Here is a 27,680-nt window from a genome sequence, read left to right on the forward strand (position 1 = left end):
TGCAGTGTTTTCTGACCATATTCAGTAAATGTTGCAGGGCCCCTTTAAATTTGAAGGAAGGCTTTGCGGCAAAGCGCTTTTTTTTTTTGTAAATGCTTTCACGGCTTAGCATTCCTACATTGCAGTGAAACCACCTTTACAGGCAGTGACATGCGGATTAATATACATCTATTCGTTCATTGCAAATATAACTTAAATTCGAATTGAAGCGAATTCGAATACTCAACTATTAGTTACAATATTTGCACAAGCCTAGAGTTTATCTTAGTTTTTGTAATTGTGGTATTTTGACTCAATTAAAACTAGCTGTAATGGTCTTTGGTGAAAAGTTTGTGAACATTTGTTTCGAATAATGTGTTCTGATGTTCAAAGACTGTTTTGAAAATGGTCTACTTACTATTCAAAGACTATTTGAACAGTATTCGGTTACTTTTCATATTCAATTCGGTGTCATCGCTATTTGATTCAGTTCGAAAATTCGTTATGATTCGGTTCCAAAATTCACTATTCGCAAAATAGAGTTGTTTCTCTCTCACTATTCGCACATCCTTAACTAGCAGCTAATAATAATAAGAATACCCTGGGTTTTACACTCGAAAACCGTGATATCATTTATGAGAGATGCCGAAGTGGAGAGCTCTGAATTTTAGACCATCTGGTGTTCTTTAATACGAGATACCTAGCCGATCACTAGCAGCTACCATTAAGAAAATGCTGGTACTATAAGGGAATATGGCCGTTTCAAGAAGCTAAGGGGTTTTCGAGCTGTGTGTCTTTTCAACATGAAGTAAGCTGTAAGAGCACAAACATGGGTATGAGCCGTCTACTGATCTCAGTCGAGACAGCACATGTGACTGTGCCCTTTTGATCGAAGTTCACAGTTGCTGCTCGAGCAACACAGCCCCCCCCCCCCCCCCCTCCCTGCTCTGACACCCTTTCATGCTCCTTCACTGGACGATTCTGACCGGCGTGCTTCATATCTTCTTGAGCTGTGCTTGTCTGCAGCCTCCACAAGCTTTGTTCACCCATATAACATCTGATGCACGGGGTGGTGATGTCAATTAAAAATTTACACTAGGCATGACTTAGACCGCAATGGCAAAAAAGTCACAGCTTTGCTGCAGAGATGAAGAAGTGAACGCGATAGCAACAAATTGGAAGGTCACGCGCAGAATGGCAAGCAGATAGAAACGTGTCCTGCTTTTCTCATGCACAAATTACGTACGAAACGTACCTAAAGGTACAGATGAACGTGAATAAGCGTCTCAGTTGTTACTTTGCTGTGTCTGAAAAGAACGCCCTTTTCGCGAACGGAGACTGTGCAATGATTGCAGTGACCTTTGTGCACCTGGTAATGACAACAGAATCATTTGGGAGAAAGCCTAAGGCCAGCTAAGATGTACAATTGCCCCCACTGCGAGATAAGTGCACGTTAGCGTCCACGTCTGCTCTCTCTCTGCGGAAAGTACGCGTGGGAGATTAGAGCGTGTGTCGTGACGATGTGGCGATGCGGGCTCATTGCGCCATCTTGCTGGTAATGTTGAAAACACAATAGTTCCCCCCCCCCCCCCCCGAGATGCCCGTCACAAGCGGTAAGTGGTAGATATAAATAGCTTGCCGTTTGAACATTGAAGGAGCTGCTCTCACACTCGCACTTCAGAGATCCCACATTCGATTTTTTTTTTCTTTTTTGCATATATATATATATATATATATATATATATATATGGTTAGTGCCGGCAGCAAAATCCTGCAGAAAGTGTCCGTATAATTGCTATCGCAACAAAATGAGCCGCGAGTGTCCTTATTGTTAGGCGTACCTGGAAAGAAAATGGAGATGGGTGAACGTTCTGGCTGCGCCAAGCTGCAGCGAGAGAGAAGACGACGCTGCGATTATCAACCTGTTGGCCGCTCCTGCGCTCCCCTTTGCAATTTGATAAACGGCCCCTTCAATCTTGTATGACCTGGTCCTCTTTCTGTGCAACAGAGTGGTGAAGTTGCAGGATACGCGCCCACTATGGAACCATCACTGCTGCAGCTTCGTCGAAGCCGTCGACTTGCCGGCCTCCTGCCGTCTTACGAGATCGCCTCTAACATGCCCGAAGAAGGAGATGCCTCTAGGGTGGCACCTTGTGGTCCGCTGCAGTACTTGCAGTACTACCGAGTCACACACCTTTCGAAGGAAAATCGGGAGAAGATGTCGACGCATGGCTCGTCTGGTGCAAGTGATTCGACAAGTCCAATGGCTAGGATGCCGCCGCTCAGCTTCCCGATGTAGTCTTTTGCCTTACGGATACTGCGATTGTGTGGTACGAAAACCACGAGGACACGCTGACAACGTAGGATGTTTTTGTTGCAGAACTGAAGGTGTGTTTCGGCGATTTCAGCGTCAAAAGGAAAGGACTGAGCAGACACATGCATCAACGCGCATAGCTCCCAGGTGAGGCATGTACCACATATATGGAGGATGCGCTGAAGCTCTGCAAGGTGGTTAGTGCTCAAATGTCAGAGGAAGACAAAGTCGGACATTTGCTGAAAGGCATTGCCGAGGATGTCTATAGTTTTCTTATCAGAAAGGAGCACCTGAACTCGGTGTCCGACGTCATTCGGCAATGGCGAACTTTTGAACAGCTCAAAATGTGCGGGATTGCTCCCAAGTTTAGCCAGCTCACAAATGTTACAACGGTTGCCAGCATCAACGTGAGCTCCTGTCCAGACCTCTCTTCGACAATCCGACACATTGGTCGCGAAAAACTTTCTCGCTATGGAGAGCAGTTAACCACCCTTCGGCATATGACAAACATTCAGTATATGCGCCATGTTAGGCTTTGACTGTGCCGCCGCCTTTCACGGCCTCTCGGCAATCAGTGGTTATTGCAACAGCTGTTGAGTACAGCGTACCCCCACAGCCAAGGAGAACACCACGCTTGCCAGCTCCCAGCCATAACCAGCGCCCTCAGCGTCCGCCTTCTTTGTGACGCCCGGTCTATCCCTATGATATACGGGATGAACTGACCCACTACGCCAGAGAATGCGACGTTTGATTCATCGACAAACAAACAATGTTTTGACCTTTACCAGTTTGCTACTTCTGCGGTGTCCCAGGACATATTTCACGAGTTTGCAACCATCAGCGTGTAGCCCCACGCTATGGCTACCCTCCACTCTTTGCACGACCGTCCGAACAACTTCACGACGACCCGCGAGTAACACACTATGGCCTACCACAACTCTACAGGATCGTCTGATCGAGCGCACAGCGACCCAAGAGTAACACACCTATCGTCTGGTGACGACTTCTCGACACGCAGCCTCTGGAATCACTCCCTACATTTGACAGGAGTTGGATGCCTCCACCACGTTCTCGTGTTCCCCATTCTTCCTCACCGCGGCGTCGCACCACGTCTCCTTTGCCACCAAAAACCTAGCAAGCGCAGCCGATGGAGGTGAGGTCGCCAGAGATGGGCTAATATCAGAAATACCTCCTGTGTTGATGCTCAAAAACGGGGTGCGTTCTTTTGTTGACAATGTGCCTGTGATGGCTTTGGTGGACACGGGGGCAACAATTTCTGTCATGTTCCGCCAGCAATCTTGGAAAACCCTGCGGATGGTGAGACAGCAATGTGTGTCTGTGGCAACACTATCATACCTCCATCATCAACTGTTTGTGTACCTGTTGGTTGCAGCGACCGCGATTCCGCCAACTTTGATGCCAATATAGAACTGGTGTACATCATGTGTATGAAAAAGAATGTATTGATCCCACATTGTGTGGTGTCGATTAGAGGTGGACGCGCTGGCTTATGGACGGTCAATTTCTCCACAGAGCCAGTGATGCTATCAGATGGTCTAAAGTTGGCCATCATCAGTGGAAAACACGAGGCCTTATTGGTGACTCAGCTTAGAGATGCCCCGGAAGAGCATCGTAGTTACTTTTCGGAAACGGCTCTTCTGTCAATGGGGAAAAAGTTGCTAAGCACAAGGAACGCCGAACATTAGTGAATGTACTTTCGAAGCATGTCTCCGCGTTTGACTTTGGGCAGAGGAACAAAGGACCTTCAATTCCTGCTTCTTCGACACGTCATACCATCAACACAGGTTTGGCCAATCCGATTAGACAAAAGCCATACCGTGTTTCATCATTCGAGTGCCAAAAATTATTAACGAGCCGGTGAACGAAATGATGCAAGGCTGAGTCATACAAGAGTCGGCGAGTTCATGGGCAGCTTCAGTGACTCTCGTTAAGAAGAGGAATCCTGGAGATTTTGCATTGATTATCGCCAATTGAATGCTGTGAAGAAAAAAAGATGTGTACCCACTTGTATTGTTACGGGAGGGCATATAGAGAAACGAGGTTACAGCTAAGATATAACTTGCGGGACGCCAAGCCTAAGCTGGGATGGCAAGCGAGAGCGTGCCCCACATCCCAAAATCACGTCGTTTTTCTCGCTGTCTGTCTTGATTCTTCACCGTGATGTAGTCTGTAACATGACCCCTGGGTGCAGAAGCACCGTCTCGGTGCTTTCTATGGTGTTGCGGAGTGGTAGAGCTCAAGTTGGGAGACATGAACAATGTCTGTAGACAATGTAGTGGAGGAAGATGACGACTTCTGTGGGGCTATCTCGTAGGTAACGTCGGTCACGTGGTGCAAGACGCGGTAGGGTCCTGAGTACCGGGAAAACAGCTTCTTGGAGAGACCAACATGCCAAGTCGGTGTTCACAACAACACAATTGAACCCAGGGCAAAGGAGACGTCACGATGAAGTGCGTTGTAATGTTGCTTCTGTTGCTCTTGCAATGCTAAGAGGCGCTTCCGAGCAACTTCTTGTGCTTTGCGAGCTCTGGTGATAGTGTCACGGGCGTATTCAGCCGGCGAATCGACAGCTGTCGGAAAGATGGTGTCGAAAGGTAGAGTTGGGTCGCGGCAAAATAAGAGACAGAATGGTGAAAACCCAGCGGTATCGTGGCGTGAAGAATCGTATGCAAAAGTGACCAATAACAATGCAACATTCCAGTCTAGGTGGTCAGAGGAGACGTACATGGAGAGCATGTCAGTTAAAGTCCGGTTGAATCGTTCGGTAAGCCCATTAGTTTGTGGATGGTAGGCCGTCGTAAATTTATGTTTGGTTTCGCAAGGGCGAAGCAGGTCGTCAATAACTCGGGAGAGAAAATAGCGTCCATGATCTGTGGGGAGTTGGCATGGAGCACCATGATCGAGGATGACATCATAGAGAAGGAAATCGGCAATATCTGTGGCACAGCTGATTGGCAAAGCTCGTGTGATGGCGTACCGGGTTGTATGACCCATAGCGACGGCTATCCATTTGTTTCCGGAGGTAGACTGAGGGAAAGGGCCTGGAAGATCAAGACTAACTCGAAAGAAGGGGTCAATAGGAAAATCAAGTGCCTCGAGGAGTCCGGCAAGACTCATAGGGGGTTTTTCCCGACGTTGGCACTGGTCGCATGCGACGACGTAGCGGTGCACGGAGTGATAAAGCCCGGGCCAGTAAAATCGACATTGAATGCGGTTTAAGTCCGAAAGAGACCAAGGTGACCGGCGGTGGGGGCGTCATGGAGCTGGGCGATAACACTCGAACGTAGGTGGGAAGTCACCACAAGGAGCAGTTCGTGCCCATTTGTGTTGACATTGTAGCGGTACAAGGTGCCTTCTTTAAGTACAAACAGTTTTGACGGATGGGGCGTTGGAGAGTTCAGCTTTTCAATAATGTCACGCAACACGAGATCCTGGCGCTGTTCATCAGGGATGTTGCTCAAAGCAGAGAGAGAGAGCACACATGGCAGCGCTTCATCTAAAGTCTCGGGAGGGTCCACTGGATGGCGGGACAAGCAGTCAGCGTCATGGTGTAAACGGCCAGATTGGTAAGACACTGAGTAGTCATATTCTTGGAACCGTAGTGCCCAGCGACCAAGACGCCCAGTGGGATCCTTTAACGAAGAGAGCCAGCAGAGGGCGTGGTGATCAGTTGTGACGGTGAAACGACGACCATGTAAGTAGGGCCGAAATTTGCCAACCGCCCAAACTAGAGCAAGGCATTCCCGTTCAGTGATAGAGTAGTTCTGCTCGGCCGCAGAGAGCAGACGGCTGGCATATGCGATAATGCGGGCACAGCCGCTTTGATGCTGGACCAAAACAGCACAGATTCCATAGCCACTGGCATCAGTGCGGACTTCTGTTGGGGCAGACATGTCAAAATGGGCCAGAATAGGTGGTGTTGTGAGCAACGCGATGACGTTAGAGAATGCCGAAGCCTGCACAGCGCCCCCAGAGAATGGAACATCCTTCTTCAACAAGCCGTAAGAGGTCGGGCAACGTCCCCAAAATTGTTTACAAAACGTCGTACGCCAGAGGAGTCCACAAGATGGCCCAACATAATCATTTGCTGGCGTCCGAAGTGGCACTTCGATGAGTTCAGTTGCAGTCCTGTGTTACGAAAAACAGAAGAATGGAGGAAAGGCAGTCAAGGTGTGTTTTAAAGGTCGGGGAAAACACAGTGACGTCGTCGAAGTAACATAGGCAAATTAACCACTTGAACCCGCCCAAGAGAGTGTCCATCATTCGTTTGAAGGTGGCTGGAGCATTGCATAATCCGAACGGCATGACCTTAAACTGGTAAAGACCATCAGGGGTCACAAAAGCAGTCTTTTCTCGGTCCATGTCGTCGACAGCAATTTGCCAGTACCCTGAGCGAAGGTCGATGGAGGAAAAATACTTAGTGCCGTGTAGGCAATCCAGGGCGTCATCAATGCGCGGTAGCGGGTAGACGTTTTTCTTAGTGATCCGGTTCAGATGTCGGTCATCGACACAGAATCGCCAACTGGTGTCCTTTTTCTTTACAAGAACAACAGGGGAAGCCCATGGACTGGAAGATAGCTCTACTATGTCTTTGGTGAGCATCTTCTTGACTTCCTTTTGAATGATCTGACGCTCCACAGGAGAAACATGCCCCACCGCGGTGGTCTAGTGGCTAAGGTACTCGGCTGCTGACCTGCAAGTCGCGGGACCGAATCCCGGCTGCGGCGGCTGCATTTCCGATGGAGGCGGAAATGTCGTAGGCCCGTGTGCTCAGATTTGGGTGCACGTTAAAGAACCCCAGGTGGTCAAAATTTCCGGAGCCCTCCACTACAGCGTCTCATAATTATATAGTGGTTTTGGGACGTTAAACCCCACAAATCAATCAAATCACAGGAGAAACACGGTACGGCCGTCGATGTACCGGAGATGCATCGCCGGTTTTAATGCGGTGCTTCACAATGCTGGTTTGACCTAGCGGACGGTCACAAAAGTCGAATACGTCCAAGTACGATTCCAGGACGTGACTGAGCATGTCAGTTTAATGCAGCAAAAGGTCCACCGCGATCATTTTTTCCACATTAGAAGATGGACTCTCTGTCGAAGAACAGGCTTGCTCGCAGTTGGGGTGACGCACATCATTGGGGTACAAAGCTGAGATGACGCAATCCTCAAAGGGTGTCAGCGTGGCGAGGGCTATTCCACACGGAAGCACTTGTGGACACAGAGCAAAGTTCAGCAAAGGGATGCAAGCACGGTTTTCCGCTAACGTAATAATAGTGTGCGGAAAAATAACACTGCGAGTCAGAAGGACGGATGTAATGGATATGAGCACGTAGTCTCCATCAGGTACAGGTGGCAACGCTGAAACGGCAATGCAGGTAACTGTTTGCGGTGACAAACGGACATGTTCAGCAGAGCAGAGACGAACTTGGGGCGGACTGGGCGTATCAGTCGTACAAAACAGGTCAAGTTGCACCGTGCTAGCTGAACAATCAATGAGGGCCGAATGGGCGGATAAAAAGTCTAGGCCGAAAATAACATGATTGGTGCAGTTGATGAGAACAGTGAAGGGGACGGAGGTTTGATGGCCGGCTATAGTAACGCGTGCTGTGCAGACACTAACGATAGCAGTTGCACTGCCATCAGGAACACGAACACAGCGTGAAGGGGCTGGAGTCAAGACTTTCTTTAAGCGGTCACGAATGTGCAAGCTTATAGCAGAAATTTGGGCACCAGTGTCGACTAAAGCTTTAATAGATGAACCCTCCACTTTTACATCAATCAAGTTTTGGTTGGTCGAGAGGGTCAACAGAGGAATTGTAGGGCAAGTTGTAGCAGCAGCGTCACCTCCAGGAGCTGCACCAGTTAGTTTTTCGAAGAAAACCGTCAGGCGAAGCACGGGGATGGGGAACGGGATGGCGGAGAAGACCGCAAGAATCTACGTCGTGGTGAAGGAGAGCGGCTATACTGGGCATTGGTCGTGGCTGTCATGTCGTAATGAGCTGAGTCATCACGGCAGGGTAGTTCTTGGCCAGAAGGGCGGGCTGATGCGTCGAAGTTCATGAAGTTTGGGCTTGTGCGCAAGGGCAAGGTCCACGTGCTTCGGCAATGACGCGAAATGTGTCCCACTCGTTTGCAACGGAAGCAAATTGGCCTGTCGCCAGGCGTCCTCCATGCGTTTGGATCTCGGTTACGTGGAGCAGGATGCTGGTAGTACTGACGTGTGTTCAAGGTAGGTGAATGGACATCAGGTCGGTGCACAGAACACCCTGCAGGGGCGCCTGCGCAAGTAGGCGTTTGGTGTGTAGCGACACCACGGACCCGAGCCAACGGGGGAGTTTTGACTCCCTCCCATGCCTAGCCGTGCGTGGCTTTGCCATGTCCGGGGAAAAGGGGATCCTGGGGGTTGAGCCGACGCTGGGTGATTGGACCTTTAAGGCCCCCCAGCCGAGGCAACACACCCCTTTGGCCCCGGCTTCACGTAGACGGCACCCCTGGACTGACCCACCCAGGGGAAATCGGCAGTCGCCTTTTCCTATCTCTCTCTCCCTACATCTTCATCTTTATCTCTTACTGTTTATCTGTCCTGTCTTCTACTATCTTCCGTTTACTTCCAAACTTCCTGGCGGCTAGGGTTAACCCTGTGCAAATAGCCTACCTTGGTCTAGGCGCATTGGGTTATAGTGGCGTTGTACGGCTGGCGTCTGCAGGTTTCAGCATCCGCAAACTTGTAGCGTCCCCTCGTTGGGCTCCATGGTGGGTAGCCGCCAACGCTGCTGAACAAAAATACGACAGGCATGCACAGAGCATTCCCCTTACTGTCTGATCGTACCGGCTTAAAGCGGGTACGCACCGATGATATAAACTTTTTTAACCAGCCCGAAGAAACATATCCTCACTATCATGTTATCCACTGTGAAAAAACTGAAAAACAAGCCAGAACCGTCTCTCCTTTCCTGGTTTCTAGATGTCTTACCGAAACTCTTGGCACAGGATACAAGGTAACCAAAATGGCTAGTGGAGACCTTCTCCTCGAAATCCGTGACAAAGAACAATTTGAAAAGCTAGACCGTCTCTCAGATTTCGGTGGCATACCAATAACCATAACACCACATAGATCAATGAACACAACTCGCGGAGTGGTATCTGACATGGACTTACTTGACTTGACTGAGACTGAACTTTTGGAGGGGTGGAAGAGCCAAAATGTCACTAATGTACAGAGAATCATCATTAGAAGAGATAATAAGGAAACACCGACGAAACACTTAATACTCACATTTGCATCCAGTAAACTACCGGAATCTATTCAAACAGGGTACACAGACATCTATCAGGCCGTACATACCAAACCCTCGTCGTTGCTTCCAATGCCAGAGGTATGGCCATGGCTCTAAAACCTGTCGTGGTCACCAGACTTGTGCAAAATGTGGAGTACTAGGCCATGTGTCTGAGAACTGCAAACAACCGCCACACTGTGTAAACTGCGAAGGAAACCATGCCGCATATTCACGCTCCTGCACATACTGGAAAAAAGAAAAAGAAATAATTACGTTGAAGGTGAAGGAGAACATTACATTTAAGGAAGCACGGCGAAGAGTCGCTCCATTCTATGGACCTACATACGCTGATGCGGCGCGTCAGGGGGCACCGCCGCACCAGCCCTCGCCACTCCTTCGGCCCGCGCATACCGAGCCGGTGGTTGTGGCACCTGCCCCCAAGGCGGCTGTAGCCCAGGCTACACCGCCTACTCCCAAACAGAGACCGGAGACTCCAGAGTCCTCCGGTCTCAAGGCCTCACCTCACCAGGCGAGGCCCGAAATTCGAATTAACAGCCCGCACGTGCGGGCATCCAGTGCCTCCGAGGAGGCAATGAATACGTCGGCACCCTTGGTGCCGAAAGAGCGGCGTGGCTCCCTGGAGCGCGTCAAGAAAACAAAAAAAGCAGATAACAGGGCCTGGTGATGGCCCTGTTAAGTGAACTCAAACTCCCTGTCTAAACAGCCACTCGCTTTTCGTACACACAGCACTATTTTACATTCACCATGAACACTCAAATTATACAATGGAACGTCAGGGGCCTTCTCAGAAACCTTTACGACATCCAAGAACTATTACATGAACACTCACCAAAAGTGCTGTGTGTACAAGAAACACACCTTAATTTAAAACACACAAATTTTCTTCGTAAATACGTTATTTTCCGAAAAGACCGTGTTGATGCTATGACATCATCCGGAGGTGTTGCCATCATAGTGAATCAAGGAATAGCATGCACACACTTACAACTCCAAACATCCCTTGAGGCAGTGGCTGTTCGAGCGGTTCTTTTTGATAAACTGATCACAATCTGCACTATTTACATTCCTCCTAGCTATCAGCTGCAAAAACGCGAATCACACTCTCTAATTGATGAACTTCCGGAGCCTTATGTTCTCCTTGGAGACTTTAATGCGCATAGCAGGCTATGGGGTGACTCTCGGTATGACGCGCGAGGTCGACTGATCGAACAGGTCCTTATCTCGTCAAGCGCGTGTCTCCTAAATCGAAAAGAACCAACCTATTATAACCTCGCTAATAACACCTACTCCTCCATAGACCTGAGCATAGTATCTCCTTCTCTTGTGCCTCTACTCCAGTGGAAAGTCGTCAGTAATCTGTACGGATGTGACCACTTCCCCGTAGTTTTGAGCACAACGACAGTAACTCAGTGTCCACCACGTGTTCCCAAGTGGCTAATAAACAGAGCCGACTGGGAACAGTTTTATACTATCGCTTGTCTAGGTTGGAATGACATCTGTACTTTGAACATTGATGTTGCTGTGAACTACTTCACAGCGTTTTTGATTGATGCTGCAACAAAATGCATGCCACAAACAAATGGACACCCTGGAAAACGACGTGTGCCATGGTTGAATTCTGAATGCCGAAACGCGCGCAAACAGCAAAACAGAGCTTGGAGGCTGCTTCGGAACTCACCGACAGCCGAAAATCTTGAAACCTTCAAGAAAATAAAGTCTCAAGGCAGGAGAACGCGTCGGCAGGCCAGAAGAGAAAGCTGGCAGAAGTTTTTATCAGGGGTTAATTCATACACACAGGAGGCTAAAGTCTGGAACATGGTCGGTAGGATAGCAGGAAAACAAGTACACACACTTTCACTCGTAAACACTCAGGGTGATACCTTGGACGATCAGGCAAACTTCCTCGGTGCACACTTCGAACAGGTATCCAGCTCGTCCCACTATACTGACACTTTCCAAAAATACAGAACAAGAATAGAAAAGCAGAAACTCGAACACAAATCCACTAGATACGAGGCATATAACCAAGCTTTCAGTCTAGCTGAGCTCCGAACATCTCTAAACTCCTGCAGTACTTCTGCCCCAGGTTCTGACCGTGTGATGTATGAAATGTTAAAAAACCTACCAAACGAAACCCGAAAAACTTTACTTTGTTTGTACAATGCTATTTGGTCTTCTGGCACTATTCCTACCTCCTGGAAAGAGGCTATTGTTATTCCCATTTTGAAAGAAGGCAAGGACCCTTCTTTAGCTTCGAGTTATAAGCCTATTGCACTTACAAGCTGCTTGTGCAAAGTCTTCAAAAAAATGATAAACTGCCGACTTGTACACTTTCTTGAAACAAACAATTTGCTCGACCCATTTCAGTGTGGGTTTCGAGAGAGTAGATCCACGACAGACCACCTTGTTCGTATCGAGGCACAGATCAGAGACGCCTTCGTCCATAAACAATATTTTCTCTCTGTGTTCCTCGATATCGAAAAGGCTTATGATACAACATGGCGTTTTGGAATTCTAAGAGACCTGTCCCACCTTGGCGTGCGCGGAAGAATGTTTCACATAATCAAAAGTTACCTGTCAAACCGGACATTCCGTGTCCGAGTGGGCACGGTTCTTTCCCAAACATTTGTCCAGGAAACAGGCGTGCCACAAGGTGGTGTACTTAGCTGCACACTTTTTCTCATAAAAATGAATTCCTTGCGCTTGACCATCCCTCGCAATATGTTTTATTGTACATATGTCGATGACGTCCAGCTTGGCTTTAGGTCTTGCAATCTGGCAATGTGTGAGCGGCAGGTTCAGTTAGGTTTAAACAAGGTCTCCAAATGGGCAGAGGAAAACGGATTCCGACTGAACCCACAAAAAAACACGTGTGTCTTGTTCTCTCGAAAGAGAGGCATGCACTCGAAACCTGACATTCGACTGAACGGGCAACGTCTGTCCGTCAAAGCCAAGCATAAATTCTTAGGTTTAATCTTGGACAACAAGTTGACCTTCGTACCGCACATCAAGTATCTAAAAACAAAATGTTTAAAAGCCATGAACGTTTTAAAAGTGTTGTCACGTACTAGGTGGGGTAGTGACAGGCAATGTCTCATGAACCGATATAGAAGCCTCATTCGCACCCGCTTAGATTATGGGGCCGTTGTTTATCAGTCTGCGACTCAAAGTGCTTTGAAGATGCTGGACCCCGTGCACCATTTGGGCATCCGCCTTTCTACGGGTGCTTTTCGCACCAGCCCCGTAGAAAGCCTTTATGTTGAGTCAAATGAGTGGTCGCTTCATCTGCAGAGAACTTACATGTACTTTATTTATTTCCTTAAGGTAAAAGCAGACAAGAAGCACCCCTCATACTCTACTATTAATGATTTGTCGAGCTCAATTCTGTTTCAAAACAGGCCTTCGATGAGGCAGCCCTTCTCAGTTCGCCTGAAGAGTCTAGCTGAGGAAACTGGAGTCTCACTTGAACACAGTTTAATGGCTCCTGTAGCATACCCGTCACCGTGGCAATGGCAGACTATAGACTGCGATGTGTCTTTTCTAGAAGTTACAAAACATGCGCCTATTGCCCATATCCGAACACACTTCCTGGAACTTCAACACAAATACACACGTCCAGAGTTCTTTACAGATGCCTCCAAGTCTAACTCCTCTGTGTCCCACGCTGCTGTCGGCCCATCCTTTTCGGATGCTGGCCCTCTACATCCAGACACAAGTATCTTCACAGCGGAAGCTTATGCGATACTTGTGGCGGCCAAACACATCAAGCAATTACAAATACAAAAAGCAGTAATTTATACGGACTCCCTCAGTGTGGTAACGGCTCTGCACACTCTTAAAAAACACAAAAACCCAGTCCTTGTCTCACTTTACTCCATTTTGTGCACACTCTACACACTCAAACAACATGTTGTAGTGTGCTGGGTGGCAGGGCACCGTGAGATTCAAGGCAACGTGAGGGCGGATCAGCTCGCTGCATCCGTTCACAAAAGCACTGCCCCTACACCCATATCAATCCCGGCCCTTGACCTTAAGCCGTCTCTCAAACGAAACCTCAGGGTATACTGGCAGAGCAAGTGGGATACACACACACAAAACAAACTACACGTTATTAAGCCACACCTTGGTCATTGGCTGCCCGTATCGAAATCGCGTCATACAGATATAATACTAACGAGACTCGGGATAGGACACACATACGCGACACACACATATCTTTTGTCTGGTGGCGATCCACCATTATTGACAGATGTGGTGAAGCACTAACAGTCCTTCACATGTTAATCCAATGCAAACACTTAGAAACTCTAAGAAAACAATATTTTCCATTACCCTACCGACAACATATACCTTTACACCCTGCAATGTTCGTCGGTAGGGAGCCGCTTTTTTAGTCATAAAACATTGTTAGCGTTTTTTAAAGAAATTCATAATTTTCATGTCATATACCCGGGCATTCCGTAGCACAACCTCTCTGGAGAGGTTTTTGCTGCGGTGGCTACACAAGTAAGCACTTGCCTCACGGCCCTTGGACACAAGGGTATGAACGAGTGAGGCACTTGTGCTAATGCCATTCATATCCACCATCGTTTTTTTATAATCACCATGTCTTGTCATCTATTCTCACCACACACACTTTTCACGGCATGGTCATGATTTTATTACTTGTATGTTTTTACCCGCCTTACCGCGAGGAATTTTATGGCCCTTATACAGCCGCTTATCACAATCATTGTCCATATTTTTTAGTAAGATGAACTGGCGCTCTTTGGCCGTGAAATGGCCCTTGTGCCACAAAACATCAAACATCATCATCATCATCATCATCGTCGGTGCACAGAACAAATCGTTTGAAGGCCCGTGTTTGCCAATTCTTGGCGCACAACGTTCTGTAGGAGGGATATGGTGGGCTGAGGATCGTTCGGCGTCGGGACCCTCAAGGGTGCTAGTGAAATCGCTTCGATTTCGTGTCGAACGACCCACGTAATGTCAGCAGAGGGTGGATTGGGCTGGGTCTCAAAACAGAGATCTTCACAAGTTGATGTTGCTGCGGTGTTTGGAAGACGGGTGAAGTGGTGGGAAATGCGACGACTCTTACCCCCGAATGCAGAGATGTTACTTGGCTCGCGACTTCAACTTAACTTGAGCAAGTCGGCGCGAAGCAAGCAGCGGACTTCAAAACGCCCAAGTCAGCCTTCGCGTTTCATAGATGCTCAGGCAGTCTTGCTTGGTCAAGTCAAGAACGAGCTTGAAAGCAGAAACACGCTGCTTGCCTGCTAACGAGGGTATTAATGAAATTGTTCCCGTAAGGCATGCATTACACCAAAAAAAGACCATACGTTTTAAAATAACTATAAAAACGAAGGGCCTCAAGCATATTCTTGCCATTTCTCGGCTAACGAGCGGCACGTGGTGCCTGCCACCACAGCGATGCGCAGTGTTGCTTCTGTAAAGCTTCGTTGTCCGCTGGTTTTAGTGGCCACCCAAATGCGGTGCGTTTCTTCATGGTTGCTTGTTTGGAGGCGAAACAAGCATCGCGTTGGGTTCTTTCGTCGTTTTTTTTTTTTTTTCTCAATCGAACGCCATGGCATGTATTTGTGCTGACCTGGCTCACGATGTGACGCGATTTTCACGGTATTTGCCTTTCTGTTCGCCCGTGTGCATGCCTGTAATGGGCTAGGTCGCAGTTATTATGAAAAAAAAAATAGTTCTGGGAACAAATGTGATTCGTATCCTTTTGTTCAGCTTGGTAAACAAGAGAAAAAGCGGGGGTCAGGACATTGCCCTCAGCAGAATTCTGTCTCGCGGGGTGCAGCAATGTATCGCTGCATGATGGTGACGCGGATTAAAAAAACCGTGATAGGGGCACCTCTTTTTTGTATGTGTGTAATTTTACGTAGCGTTGTGCTACAAGCGATGCCTTTGTGGGCGAAAAACAGCGCCCTAGACGGGACGAAAGGATAGACGAGGCATACGGACACAGCACCGAGTCAATTTTTTTTTTTTACCGAAAGAGACGGAAAGTGTCGTCGTGTTATAGAAAAACAGAAATAGCCTTTGCGGTTACGGAACACTTCGGCGTTGTCGACACCGGGGCTATTAATACGCACGTGTGTGTAGTCGACACAACCTGTCACGCAAAGGAACTCAGCCACTTCATAACAGTCCGCCGGCTGTGGAAAGCGCACCAGCATCGCGTACAGGTGCTTTGCGATGAATAGCGTGACTTTTCCGACAGCACGGCACACTGTCGACTACAGAATGCGGAGGAAATTTCCGGTGACTGGCTGGAATGTGCCAGCGCTGTAAAACCTGAGAGCCATCAGTAGCTGTAACACTGGATGCACGGGCTGTCTTCGGTTGTCACCACTTTCACGGAGCGGCAACATAACGAGCAGCTGCCCCACGGCGTTCTTCATGAATCTGTACCTAGCGTGGAATTGTTGCTCGTCGTACAACTCCATCGGGTTTCCTTGGTCACGTAAAGCGGTTCCAAGAATCTTCGGCAGGCAGTGCGTCTCAAAAAATGCTACGCTTATGGCGAGGCAAGCAAACTCAAAAGCGGCGACCTTTCACGCGACGTCCATTCGGGAGGTGGCCATGTTGGAATAACGCGTCAAGTCGCTTTCAAGCAAGCCCCGCAGCTGACTTGAAACTTGTCCTGACTTCGACCGAGCCAAGTCGCCTTCAAGTCATCCGCAAGTTCGAGAACGATTTATGGCGACCGGCAAGACGGTCTTGAGTCAAGAACGAGTCAAGTACGAGTCAAGTAACATCTCTGCATTCGGGGGTTAGCTTCTTGGAAGCGTCGGCACTCCTTAATGACGTCTTGAACTGTCGAACAGCCTTTAAATACAAGAAGGCTAAAGGAATCATCAGCGATGCCCTTGAGTACGTGTGCGACCTTGTCGGCTTCGGTCATGGTGTTATCAGCTTTACGGCAGAGGGTCAAGACATCTTTAATATAGGCCAGGTACGACTCCATGGATGTCTGGACGCGGTTACCTAGCTCTTTCTTAGCGGGCTGCCTGCATCCGGTAGATTGGGCGAACAACTCGCGCAACTTCGTCTTACAGACGTCTCAGCTGGTGAGCTCTTCCACATTGTTGTTGAACCACGCCTTGGCCATACCTTTCAAGTAAAAGATAAGGTTTGCCAGCATCATGGTTGGGTCCAATCTGTGGTTTTCACTCGCGAGCTCGTAGAGCTGAAACCACTCATCCACATCTTCGCCGTCAGTGCCCGAAAAGTTGCCAGGATCGCAGGGTGGAGTGGTCACAATGACCACAGGTGAGGTGGGCGCCGTTGATGCGCAAGGCATGGCTGTTGGCACAGCATCCTTGTTGGTAGACATGTTAGAAGCGACAACTTGGCGTCCGCTGCGAAGCTCTATCGTGCTTTGCTACCTCGCACCTTCCACCAAGATGTTACGGGAGGGCACACAGAGAAACGAGGTTACAGCTAAGATATATTTGCACGACGCCAAGCCTAAGCCGAGATGGCAAGCGACAGCGTGCCCCACATCCCAGAATCACGTCGTCTTTCTCGCTGTTTGTCTTGATTCTTTAGCGTGATGTAGTCTTGTAACAATATGTAATCAAAGGGAGCACACAAAGTATTCATATAATCCCGAATTTGTGAACCAAAAACCAGAGTGGCCGCGAAACCACGTCCGCGACCGCCGAAGATTGCTCACATTTGTTCTGCCTACCTCTGTCACCTTCGCCCCTTCAGAATTCATTCCATTTTGCCCATTTCCTGAGCATTAAAATTCGAACCGAGTTCTAGTTATGCATGCAAAGCACTTAAAAGAAACAGTTTACACCGATACAAACGCTGTTGTGAAAGATACACCAGCAGAAATGACATGGGTGGATGCACCGGCAGCTTCGGTGACAGATTCAGCCGCGCATTTTTTTGTGTCAGCCTCGCGGCGTGGTTTTCCGGTTACTTAGGCGGCGAAGCAGGGGAAATTTCTGTGAGTTTTGTCGCGTTTACTTCCTTAGAGGCACGGTGTCAATGAGCCTTCCCCCCATAGACAGGCCGTGTTGCACCATTTGCGTGCAGCGGTCAATCGCCCGTGCGTATCATCTGCAGTGGCTCGGGATCCCGTTCGTATAAAATCACGACGTATTTTGTATATGTAGTTTATCCAAAGGAACCTTAAAATTCGTGTCATCGCGAAATTCGCATCAATCGTAATTCTATCATCGAGATTCTACTGTACATACATAATGTAACGGTGCAACTAGTGCCAGGGCTATTGGAAAAATTGCAGGCTAGTTAGAGAAACATTTACTTGCTGGTGTTGCTAGCTTTGTCTACCAATGTAGGCTGAGATTCTTCGGCTACAAATAACAACAAATGTGGGACTTAGATCTTGCTTGCCCTCTCTTTTGGTTTGCAGGTATGGCCAAGATGCACCAGAATTGCAGGTGCGTCGGCTTGGAGATCTAGCTTTTCTTTTTCAGTTATATGAGTTTGCCTACCAAGCATATCACAGTGCAAAGAGAGACTTTAGTGGAGACAGTGCCTGGCTGCATTTGGCAGGAGCACAGGTGAGGTTCATTTGTAAATGCTTTCTCACAAAACAGTTGTAGGTTTTCTCACCCCAAATTTTGTGTATTGTCTTATACCCCTGTCACATGGCACCTGTAATGTCATTTGCTGTGAATGACATTATGCATCATTGCATTTTTGTTGCTTCTGCATGGGCATAGTGAATGACATTCACACCTGACATTCGTTCGTTGAATGTGTTCGCTGAACTCGTGGAAGCGTGACATGTGTACTTTTGTCAACAGGCGCTTGACAAGAGATTACAGATTCGACGTTTTAAAGCAAGTGTAAATAATGTTCACATGTTTATTGAAGGTTGTTAACTTTTTGGTTACTTTTTAATGTGCAACACAATAGTGGAAGCAATTTGTACAGCTATGTTTTCTTTTCCAGACTCCTGTCAGCGATGTTTACACACGCTCGCTGTTCTTTTGGGGCAGTGTCGCCGCGTTAGACTCGCTTGAAGCAGAATACACACACTTATGTTGGACACCAGTTTAGGGAGAGTGTTTTCAAACCAATTTTCCTTTCTTGGGAAGCACCACAGTTCTCTGTAATTCGCTGACAAAGTTCAAGCCCGAAGAGCAGCCAACGTAAACGAATTGGCATGTAGGTGCAGCTCCAAACCTCTCGTCGTCATTAATCTTCAGCTCTTCAGTAAACTCTGATACTTCATTTGCTGAGAGTAATTATTGTTCATTTGCAGTGCTCATAATTTATCGCGGTCACAAATTCATGAACCCTGTCATGGTTCCAAATATTGCCGCAAGCTTTAGGCTAGTGTTGCTTTGGTATGAGAGTTTTTTTTTTCTGCCGATGCTGTTTTGTCACATTGAGGTATATTTTGAATCAGTCGGACAATGTTGCATAAATTAAATGCATGATATGTGAATTTTCGGTATCACAGCAGCCTGCCAATGAACATTGACATAAATTGCGAATGTCATTTCAAGTAGCCCTGTAGACCTGGAATCCAAGATCGCAATGACATTCGTTTTAAATGTCAGTTGCTGTGAATGACATTACACATGCCGTGTGACAGGGGTATTACTGTGAACATTTTCTTGTTGATTGCATGGGTTGTTTCTTGAGTTAAATTCGCATTTTCAAACTAGCATACTGAGCCAGAACAGTCTCATCATCACCTCTTAATATTTTCTGCTCAGACAAACTAAATCCTCTCTTATTCACTGTACTGAGTACAGAGTCTCAGTACACGTGCCTGACAATTTCTGTATCAAACAGACCTCTTCTATTTCCATTGTCTCAAGTGTACTGCTTTGTCAATATAATAACTAAAGGTGGTTAAATATTCAGACATTTTTATATGAATTGAATATTTTTCTTATTTGAAGCATATTTGATTGCATATTTAGACTTTTTCTAATATGCAGCCATGACCAGATATGCAGATAAAAAGGCAAGTATTTGGACGAATTCAGATATTCAAGTAACAACTTACAAAGGCTATGCGTAATTATTTTTAAAATGAAACAACTCTTAACACATATCCATTAAGTTACATTCTACTTTGCATTTACCCATACTACCACTCAGTGCAGACTTGTGATGCAATCCTGGCAGTTGGGGATGTTTTACTGTAATCAATGAGAAATATGCAGGATGCACACATTCCCTTCGTGCTACATTTTAGTCTCATCTCCTGCATGCCCAGGTGACAGGAGTGGTTTCTTATTCACCAAGTCTAATTTTGCAACTCTCTTATACCACATATGTTTTACTTTCTCATACTGTAAACCGGTAGAATGAAATAGACTTTAAGAATAGTATTACCTAAACAATGCTTAGATGCTTGGAAAAAGAAAACACTGTATGAGCATCACATTGCATAAGGAAGGGATTGTTTTTCACTTTCAAACATTTAAATAGTGTTCACATTATAGATGTGTCAATTAGTTCATTCTTCTGCTTTATAATTGAAATTTGTGCATTTTCAAAAGTATCTTCAATGTGCTGCATCGAATGAGATGCAGTTCTATTAATTTATTTTAAGGGGAGACACTGGCCTTAAAAATTGTTTTTTTAATTTTGAGTATTTAGAGCTGGAAATTTTATGTGATATGAACTTCTCATAGCTGAAGACAAATATGCAATTAGTTTTCTGCTCTCGCTTCCAGATTTTAAAATATTGACTGTTCTATGAACTTACATTCTGTCCATTGTTTAGACAGCTTTCTCATAACAAATTGCTGCAAATTAGATATGGCAGTGTTTTGTAAAGAACAGATTGTGCAAGGAAACCATAATTTTATTTTTAGCTTCATTGGTTCGAGTTATGGCCTTAGCAAGTAGACTAATCAGAAATCTGAAATGGTTGCTTAATTTTATCACCAATTAAATCACTGTTCTTAATCAAATTATTATAATGTTTTGGTCTTGTTGCACTCATCTATGTATAAGCTTTCAAATGCTGCAACAATTATCAAAATCCAACCACTAGATCAAAAGATACTGTGGGCAATGGCCTCGGACTTGATGAAAAGTGTTGTTTTGAGAAAACTAGAAAAGAAGCTTAGGGATACGTTGAGCATGTATATTCGACAGGTAATGGTGTAAATCAGTACAGTAATGATGCTACAAGCCACCATGAGTGTAGTCATCATTTTTTGAAGCTTTCTTTTCATTGCATGCCAGATGTTTCCATAAGTTCAGATCGGCATACAGCTTTTGACAGTGCTTGCGCAATCGTCAGTAACGTGCGCGACAGCCTTCTATGAAACAGGAATTATTCCCATTTTCACATAATCTTTATATGTCTTTGCATCTCCATGAAACATTCAGGGTGAAAAAAAAATGCAATTCAATGCAGTTTGTTCGTTTGCTGTGCCGTGCGAACCGCGGCCACGTTAATCTCGAATGGGCCGTGCGCCGCATCTCCCCCCTGCTCTCGGTGAGCTCTGTACAAATTTCAGTTCCCCGCACTCATCACACGTCAGCACAAGTTTCGTGGTAATGCCATATTCCCGATCTTTCTCAGAAATGCTGCCAGGCCCGCCACACGCCGCACTTCATACACTGAAGCAGCTTACGATGGTGAACGGCGTTCCAGTAGTCGCAGTCACTTCCAAGTCTCAAAAAACAGACCGGTCGCGTCGTGAGGCTGACGTCGACTAAAGGTCCCTTTGAATATCACTCGCACGACACGCAAGGGCCACTTTTTCAGCGTCTGAAACGTGGGGAGTGCCAATGCGCAGATCTCGCATGTGATCGTTGGCCCCGGCTATCGAGTCTGTGATGCCGGAAGCCACGTTCATGATAGCATTGGCACAGCCAGCTTTTTCCGTGTTCTCGGCGGCTGAGGGTTTTGCTGATAAGACGCTGCATGCTCTCAGATGCTGTTTTCACTCCTTTTCGAACGCATGAGCAGTATGGAACTTTCGATGACCGCTTGCCATCCCACCGATCGCACAGCTTTAGCTTAGGACTCGTCACAAAATGGTAGATTGCATACCGCTGTCTAGCAGACGTATCCCTTGACATCCAATAGAAAACCAGGAACTGCCCCACGTGACAGAAATGCACCAATGATGTGCGAGTATGCGGTTTTTTTTTATTTGAAATAGCTACATTGTTGCTTGACGAAAAACAATCTTCTGCTTGGAACAGACAAAAGAAGAATACGGCTTTCAAATGAGATCAAAATGGCTGTGCTACTTGACATGGTTCTCAGACACCGCGGCGTCGAATATGGCCGTTTTTGAGCTGGCGTCGCGAGGGAAAATGATCACGAAACTGACTTTGAGACCAAATTACTTGACAAATAGGCATTACATGGCAAAATCATTTTAGGAACACCTTCTTCAGGCCCTATATATTATTAAAAAAATACTTTAAAAAATTGATTTTTCGGAAATTTTTCAGTCTTTAAGACCCGTGTTTCTCCTTAAAAGAGTAATGAAAGCTATTGTCACTCCTTTTTTTTTTTTGCTACATTTTAACGATGCACAAGCAAGCAGGGATGGCAAAGGGTTACGTGCAGCAATGAAGCTTGAAATGTAATCAGCTCACACAGGACAGGTCATTTGGCAAGGCCTTTGTCTAGCAGTTGCCATAAGATAAACTGCTGATTATGCTGATGATATTTTCAATATTTGAAGATAGTATTTTGCATATTTATGTACAACTTGTTTAAAAAAATTTAAGTATTCACACACTCCTAATAATTATCCAAGGCTAAAAGCTCTAGAATATAATGTAGGCTTCTAGGAGTCCTTAAACACACTGACAGTTCACTGGAATAATGCATGGTATTCAAAAGTTTCTTTTTTAGTTAAATTACCCATACTTGGAATAATGCATTCTGTAGCTACTGTACAGCCATTCGTGACCAATCTGCTGGAGTAGTTGTGCGCTAGTGCAATACAACTGTTACGGAATCCTTAAGCACATTTATATATTTGTCGAGCTCCTCTGCACACACACCCAAATAATTTTTCCACATGCATTATACATTGCCTTTGTTTTTGAGTCTTTGCTTTTTCGGACATCTTTCAGTGTGCATTGGCTTGACTTGGTGTCTGCTTGTGGGCAAAGCTTGTAAAATATTGTAGTACATAAAAAAAAGTGCATGAGATTGAAATCGCTAGCTGTGTGGCGCCTGCCTAAGCATATACATTGCAAGTGCATACTGTCACGGGGTCGTGACGTGGTTGAAGACAGGAGACGGAATGGTCAGGTCAAACTGTTTATTTGGGTGAACCTGTGCCCGCTAAACGAAAAGTCTGGTTACGGTAGCGCACTTGCACTGATAGCGGCGCAAGCAGCGTCGGTTGTCGATCAACTGACAAGCGGCGAAACGTGTCAGCATTTATACACTTGCCATCGAGTGTTCTAGCGTTATCGCTAATGGCGACATAGGTTCCAGAATAATCTGTACAGTTCGTGGAGTGGGCGTGATCTTATCGAATTGATCTACTACAGTCCTGAAGCTTCCCGAAGATTGCAGGTGCGGTTTGTGCTAAGAATTGCGTAGTATATTGGGCCGATAACAAAAGTTGAGAAAAGGAACATGGCATTGCCCCCTTCTGAAAAAGACATCGTCTCGATGCTTTAACAGAAGATGAAAGTACAACAATAATGCAAGAAAGTACAAGGAATAAATTACGATACAGCAATAATAGAAGAAAACACTGTTTCAGTTCGTTAACGTGCATGAAACGGCTTGAGGTGCGTGACATGGATGACTTCAGCTTGCGATCGGCGTCGTTGAGAGTTCGTGATACCATCAGGGGCAACCTCGTAATCGAGTACGCCGAGACGTCGAACCACCCTGTACGGTACGAAGTACCGTCGCAGAAGCTTTTCACTGAGTCCACTGAGTTCACTTTTCACTGAGTCCACGTCGGCGTATCAGCGTCCACTCACAAACACGTTCACCGGGCTGATATTCTACGAAGCGTCGCCGAATATTGTAGCGGCGGCTGTCGGTTGTCTGTTAGTTCTTGATACAGAGGCACACGAGTTGTCGGGATTCTTCGGTGCACTGAAGGTACTCACACGCATCGAGGTTTTCTTCGTCGGTGACGTTGGGTAACATGGCATCGAGCGTCGTTGCCGGGCTCCTTCCGTAAACCAATTTGTATGGAGAGGTCTGCGTCGTCTCCTGCACCGCCGTGTTATATGCGAAGGTCACGTACGAAACAATGGCATTCCACGTCTTGTGTTCGATATCGATGTACATTGCCAGCATGTCGGCAATCGTCTTGTTTAGCCGCTCGGTCAGTCCGTTGGTCTGTGGGTGGTACACTGTCGTCCGGCGGTGGTTTGTCTGGCTATATGCCAAGATCGCTTGAGTTATGTCAGCAGTAAATGCCGTTCCTCTGTCGGTCATGAGGACCTCCGAGGCTCTGTGACGTAGGGCAATATTTTCGACAAAGAACTTGGCTACCTTGGATGCACTGCCTTTTGGCAGGGCTTTTGTCTCGGCGTAGCGGGTGAGGTAGTCTGTAGCTACCACAATCCACTTGTTTCCGAAAGCCGACATCGGGAACGGCCCCAGTCGGTCCATACCAATCTGCTGGAATGGTCAGCGAGGTGGTTCAATGGGCTGCAGAAATCCCACTGGCCTTGTCAGCGGTGTCTTGCATCGCTGGCAGTCCTGGCATGTCCTCACATAACGAGTGACGTCGGCAGTAAGACGTGGCCAGTAGTACCTTTCTTGTATCCTCGCGAGCGTGCGGGGAACACCGAGGTGCCCTGCCGTCAGATCGTCGTGCTGGGCCTGCGGGAGTTCTAGTCGCAGAGCTGAAGGCACCATAAGGAGGTACTTGGCTCGAAGTGGTGAGAAGTTTTTCTTTTAGAGAAGGCCGTTTCGCTGGAAAAACGACGCAAGTGCGCGCTTAAATACTTTCGGAATGGCGGTGGTCCTGCCTTCGAGGTATTCTATTAGGGCCCTAAGTTCCGGGTCCTCCTGCTGTCGTTCAGCGAAGTCGTCGGCAGTTATCGTTCCTAAGAAGTAGTCATCTGGGTCGTTGGGTGGTGGTTGGTCGACAGGCGCACGAGAGAGACAGTCGGCGTTGGAGTGTTTCTTTCCGGACTTCTAAACGACGATAATGTCATAGTCTTCAAGTCTCAGGCTTGATCGTGCGAGGCGACGTGAGGCATTCCTTTTCTGTTGTAGAATAATTGGCTTCTGCTTTAGATAGCGATCGGCTGGCGTAACTAATAACTCTTTCCAGCCCGTCAGTCCTCTGCACAAGAACGGCGCCGAGGCCTATGCTGCTTGCGTCAGTGTGTATTTCTGTCTCGGTGAATTCATCTTTATGGGCAAGTAACAGAGGCATCTAGGGGCGATGTTTTAGCCCCTAGAAAGCGTGTTCCTGTGGCATTTCCCACTTCAACTCCACGTCACCCCTGGTAAGGTTAGTGAGTGGATCGGCGATGCGGGTGACATTTTTCATGAACCGCCTATAATAGGCGCACAGGCCCAGAAATCGGGGCACTGCCTTCTTGTCAGTGGGCGGTGGCGAGTCGGCGATGGCGTCTGTTACGGATCGGGACGAACACCAGACTTGCTAATCACATGTCCCAGGAACAAGAGCTCCTCGTACACAAATCTGTACTTTTTTAACTTCAGGGTGAGTCCGGACGTCTTGATGGCTTAAAGTGCAGCTTCAAGGCGCTGAAGATGCTCATCAAAACTTTAGAAAAGCACGACGAAGTCGTCCAAGTACACAAGGCTATTCGGCCACTTCAATCCTGTCAGTACTGTATCCATAACGTATTGAAAAGTGGCAGGCACTCAGCAAACACCAAAGGGCATCACCTTAAACTTGAAGAGGTCGTCCGGTGTCATAAACGCCATCTTCTCTGGGTCTCTTTTGTCGACTTCGATTTGCCAATAGCCAGTCTTGAGGTCCATTGACGAAAAGTACTTGGCGTTATGGATCCGATCAAGTGCGTCGTCTATTCATGGGGGAGGATACACGTCCTTTCTTGTGATTTTTTTCAGACGGCGATAATTAACGAACAACGTAGGTTTCCATTCTTTTTCTTCACTAATACCACGGGGGATGCCCATGGACTCTTGGACGGCTGGATGGTGTCATCCCGTAGCATTTCATCAACTTGTCTCTTTATGGCCTTTCGTTCTCGCATCGAAACTCTGTACAAACTCTGACGGAGGGGTCTGGCATTTTCCTCGTTTATGATGCGATGTTTCGTCATTGGGGTCTGCCGAATCTTCGATGACAACGAAAAGCAATCTTCGTATATCAGGAGCAGGGTCTTGAGCGTTTTTTGCTTATGGTTCAGAAGGCTGGGATTGACGTCGAAAGCTGAGGAAGGGACTTGGTTCCTCTGAGCAGGTTCCGCAGAATCGGCGAGGACGAAAGAACTGGTGGCTTCCACAATTTCTTCGATGTATACGAGAGTCGTGCCTTTGTTCACGTGTTTGTATTCATTGCTGAAATTCGTGAGCATAACCATTGCTTTGCCTCCTTGCAGCGCTGCAATTTCTCTTGCGACGCAAATATTGCGGGTGACCAACAGATGCTGACTACCTTCAACAACGCCTTCCAAGTCAGGTGATTCAGGAGCGCCGACTGAAATAATGACGCTGGAGGGAGGCGGAATGGTGGCTTGTTCTTCCAGCACATTCAAGACGTGGTTTCCTGACGGCGTGCACAGCCGTAGTTCTTCTTCTGTGGATAACGTTATTGAATTTTTTCTGAGATTGACGACTGCATCATGGAGGCATAAGACGTTCATGCCAAGGATGACATCTCTTGAGCAATGCTGTAGGACTACGAAGTCTGTAGGATGAGTACGGCCATTAATGGTGACTCTCGCTGTGCAGATTTCTGCCGGCGTTACAAGATGACCTCCAGCTGTGCGGATTTCGGAAATGTTGTAGGCCCGTGTGCTCAGATTTGGGTGCACATTAAAGAACCCCAGGTGGTCGAAATTTCGGGAGCCCTCCACTACGGTGTCTCTCATAATCATATGTTGGTTTTGGGACGTTAAACCCCACATATCATTCATCATCATCATCGGCTGTGCGGATTTCAGGCCCTTCCCAAGCTGTCCTAACTTTCTTCAACTTCGTGACAAATGACCCACTGATGACTGAATAGTCAGTCGGTTTCAGTATTGACGAGAGCGGTCACACTGTGGCTGTCGATAAGAACGTCGTGGTCGCTAGTTCACTGTCTCGCGTTGCAGTTAGGCCATGGCGTCGGGTTACGGATGCATCAGCTTGTTCTGCTGCTTTCATGTTGTGTCGTCAAGTCACCTTCGGTAAGTGAGGTTTTGTCGTCAGGACTTTGTCTGGTTGGCGTCGTGTTCGGAAAGCTCCATCGCGGCGTCGTCAGCGTCAGAGGATCTTCGGTAGTTCGTCACACAGCAACCACACCTCCATCAGTTGCTACCCTTAGTTTCCCGGATACTGGCTAGGAGACTGGCACCGAGTTGGGCCAGAGTACTGCCGGTGGTGCGGTGACATGCGGTGGCTGGGCGACGGCAAATGGGAAGGACTTAGTGGTGTCCATTGAGTTCCTGCCAGGTAGTCGGCGATGTCACGTGGCCATTCTCCTGGCTGCGGACGTCGTGCATTGACGGCGAAGCCACGCAGTCCCATCTGTCGGTACTGGCAACGGTGGTAGATGTGCCCGACCTCATTGCAGTAGAAGCAGAGCGGGCGGTATTCAGATGCACGCCAAACGTCCGTTTTCCTCGGCGCACTGCGCTGGCCCGCTGGCGAACGGTAGGACGTCGGTGGGGGTTATGGCAGCGGTGGCGTCTGGCGATGGAAGTGCGACGGGGCCGCGTTTTGGCGTGGACGGGGAGGAGCGTTGTGGCACACTGTAGCGGCGTAGCTCATAGCTTCCGGCTCGGGCAGCGGTGCTTGGAGAATTTGAAGCGATTGCCAAACTTCTCGCACAATGTCGGCGATCGAATCCACTTGAGGCTGCGCCGAAGGCAATAGCTTGCGCCGCTCTTCCCGCGCGATCGCTCGGATCATTTCACGCAGGTCTCTTGAGTCAGTG

General features: G+C 47.4%; 1 protein-coding gene across 3 annotated transcripts in view; it reads left to right on the forward strand.

Annotated features, from left to right (window-relative positions):
* The window catches only part of l(3)76BDm (trafficking protein particle complex subunit 8 homolog l(3)76BDm), a 223,669-nt gene that overhangs the window by 58,967 nt on the left and 137,022 nt on the right, over window positions 1–27,680 (forward strand). For all 3 annotated transcript variants that reach the window (XM_075877897.1, XM_075877898.1, XM_075877899.1), the window contains exon 10: window positions 18,023–18,173. In XM_075877897.1, coding sequence (XP_075734012.1) covers window positions 18,023–18,173 — 151 coding nt within the window. The remainder of the gene's footprint in view (window positions 1–18,022; window positions 18,174–27,680) is intronic.

The sequence above is a fragment of the Rhipicephalus microplus genome, chromosome X, assembly GCF_043290135.1.
Source record: "Rhipicephalus microplus isolate Deutch F79 chromosome X, USDA_Rmic, whole genome shotgun sequence".
In the NCBI taxonomy this organism is placed as follows: Eukaryota; Metazoa; Arthropoda; class Arachnida; order Ixodida; family Ixodidae; genus Rhipicephalus; species Rhipicephalus microplus.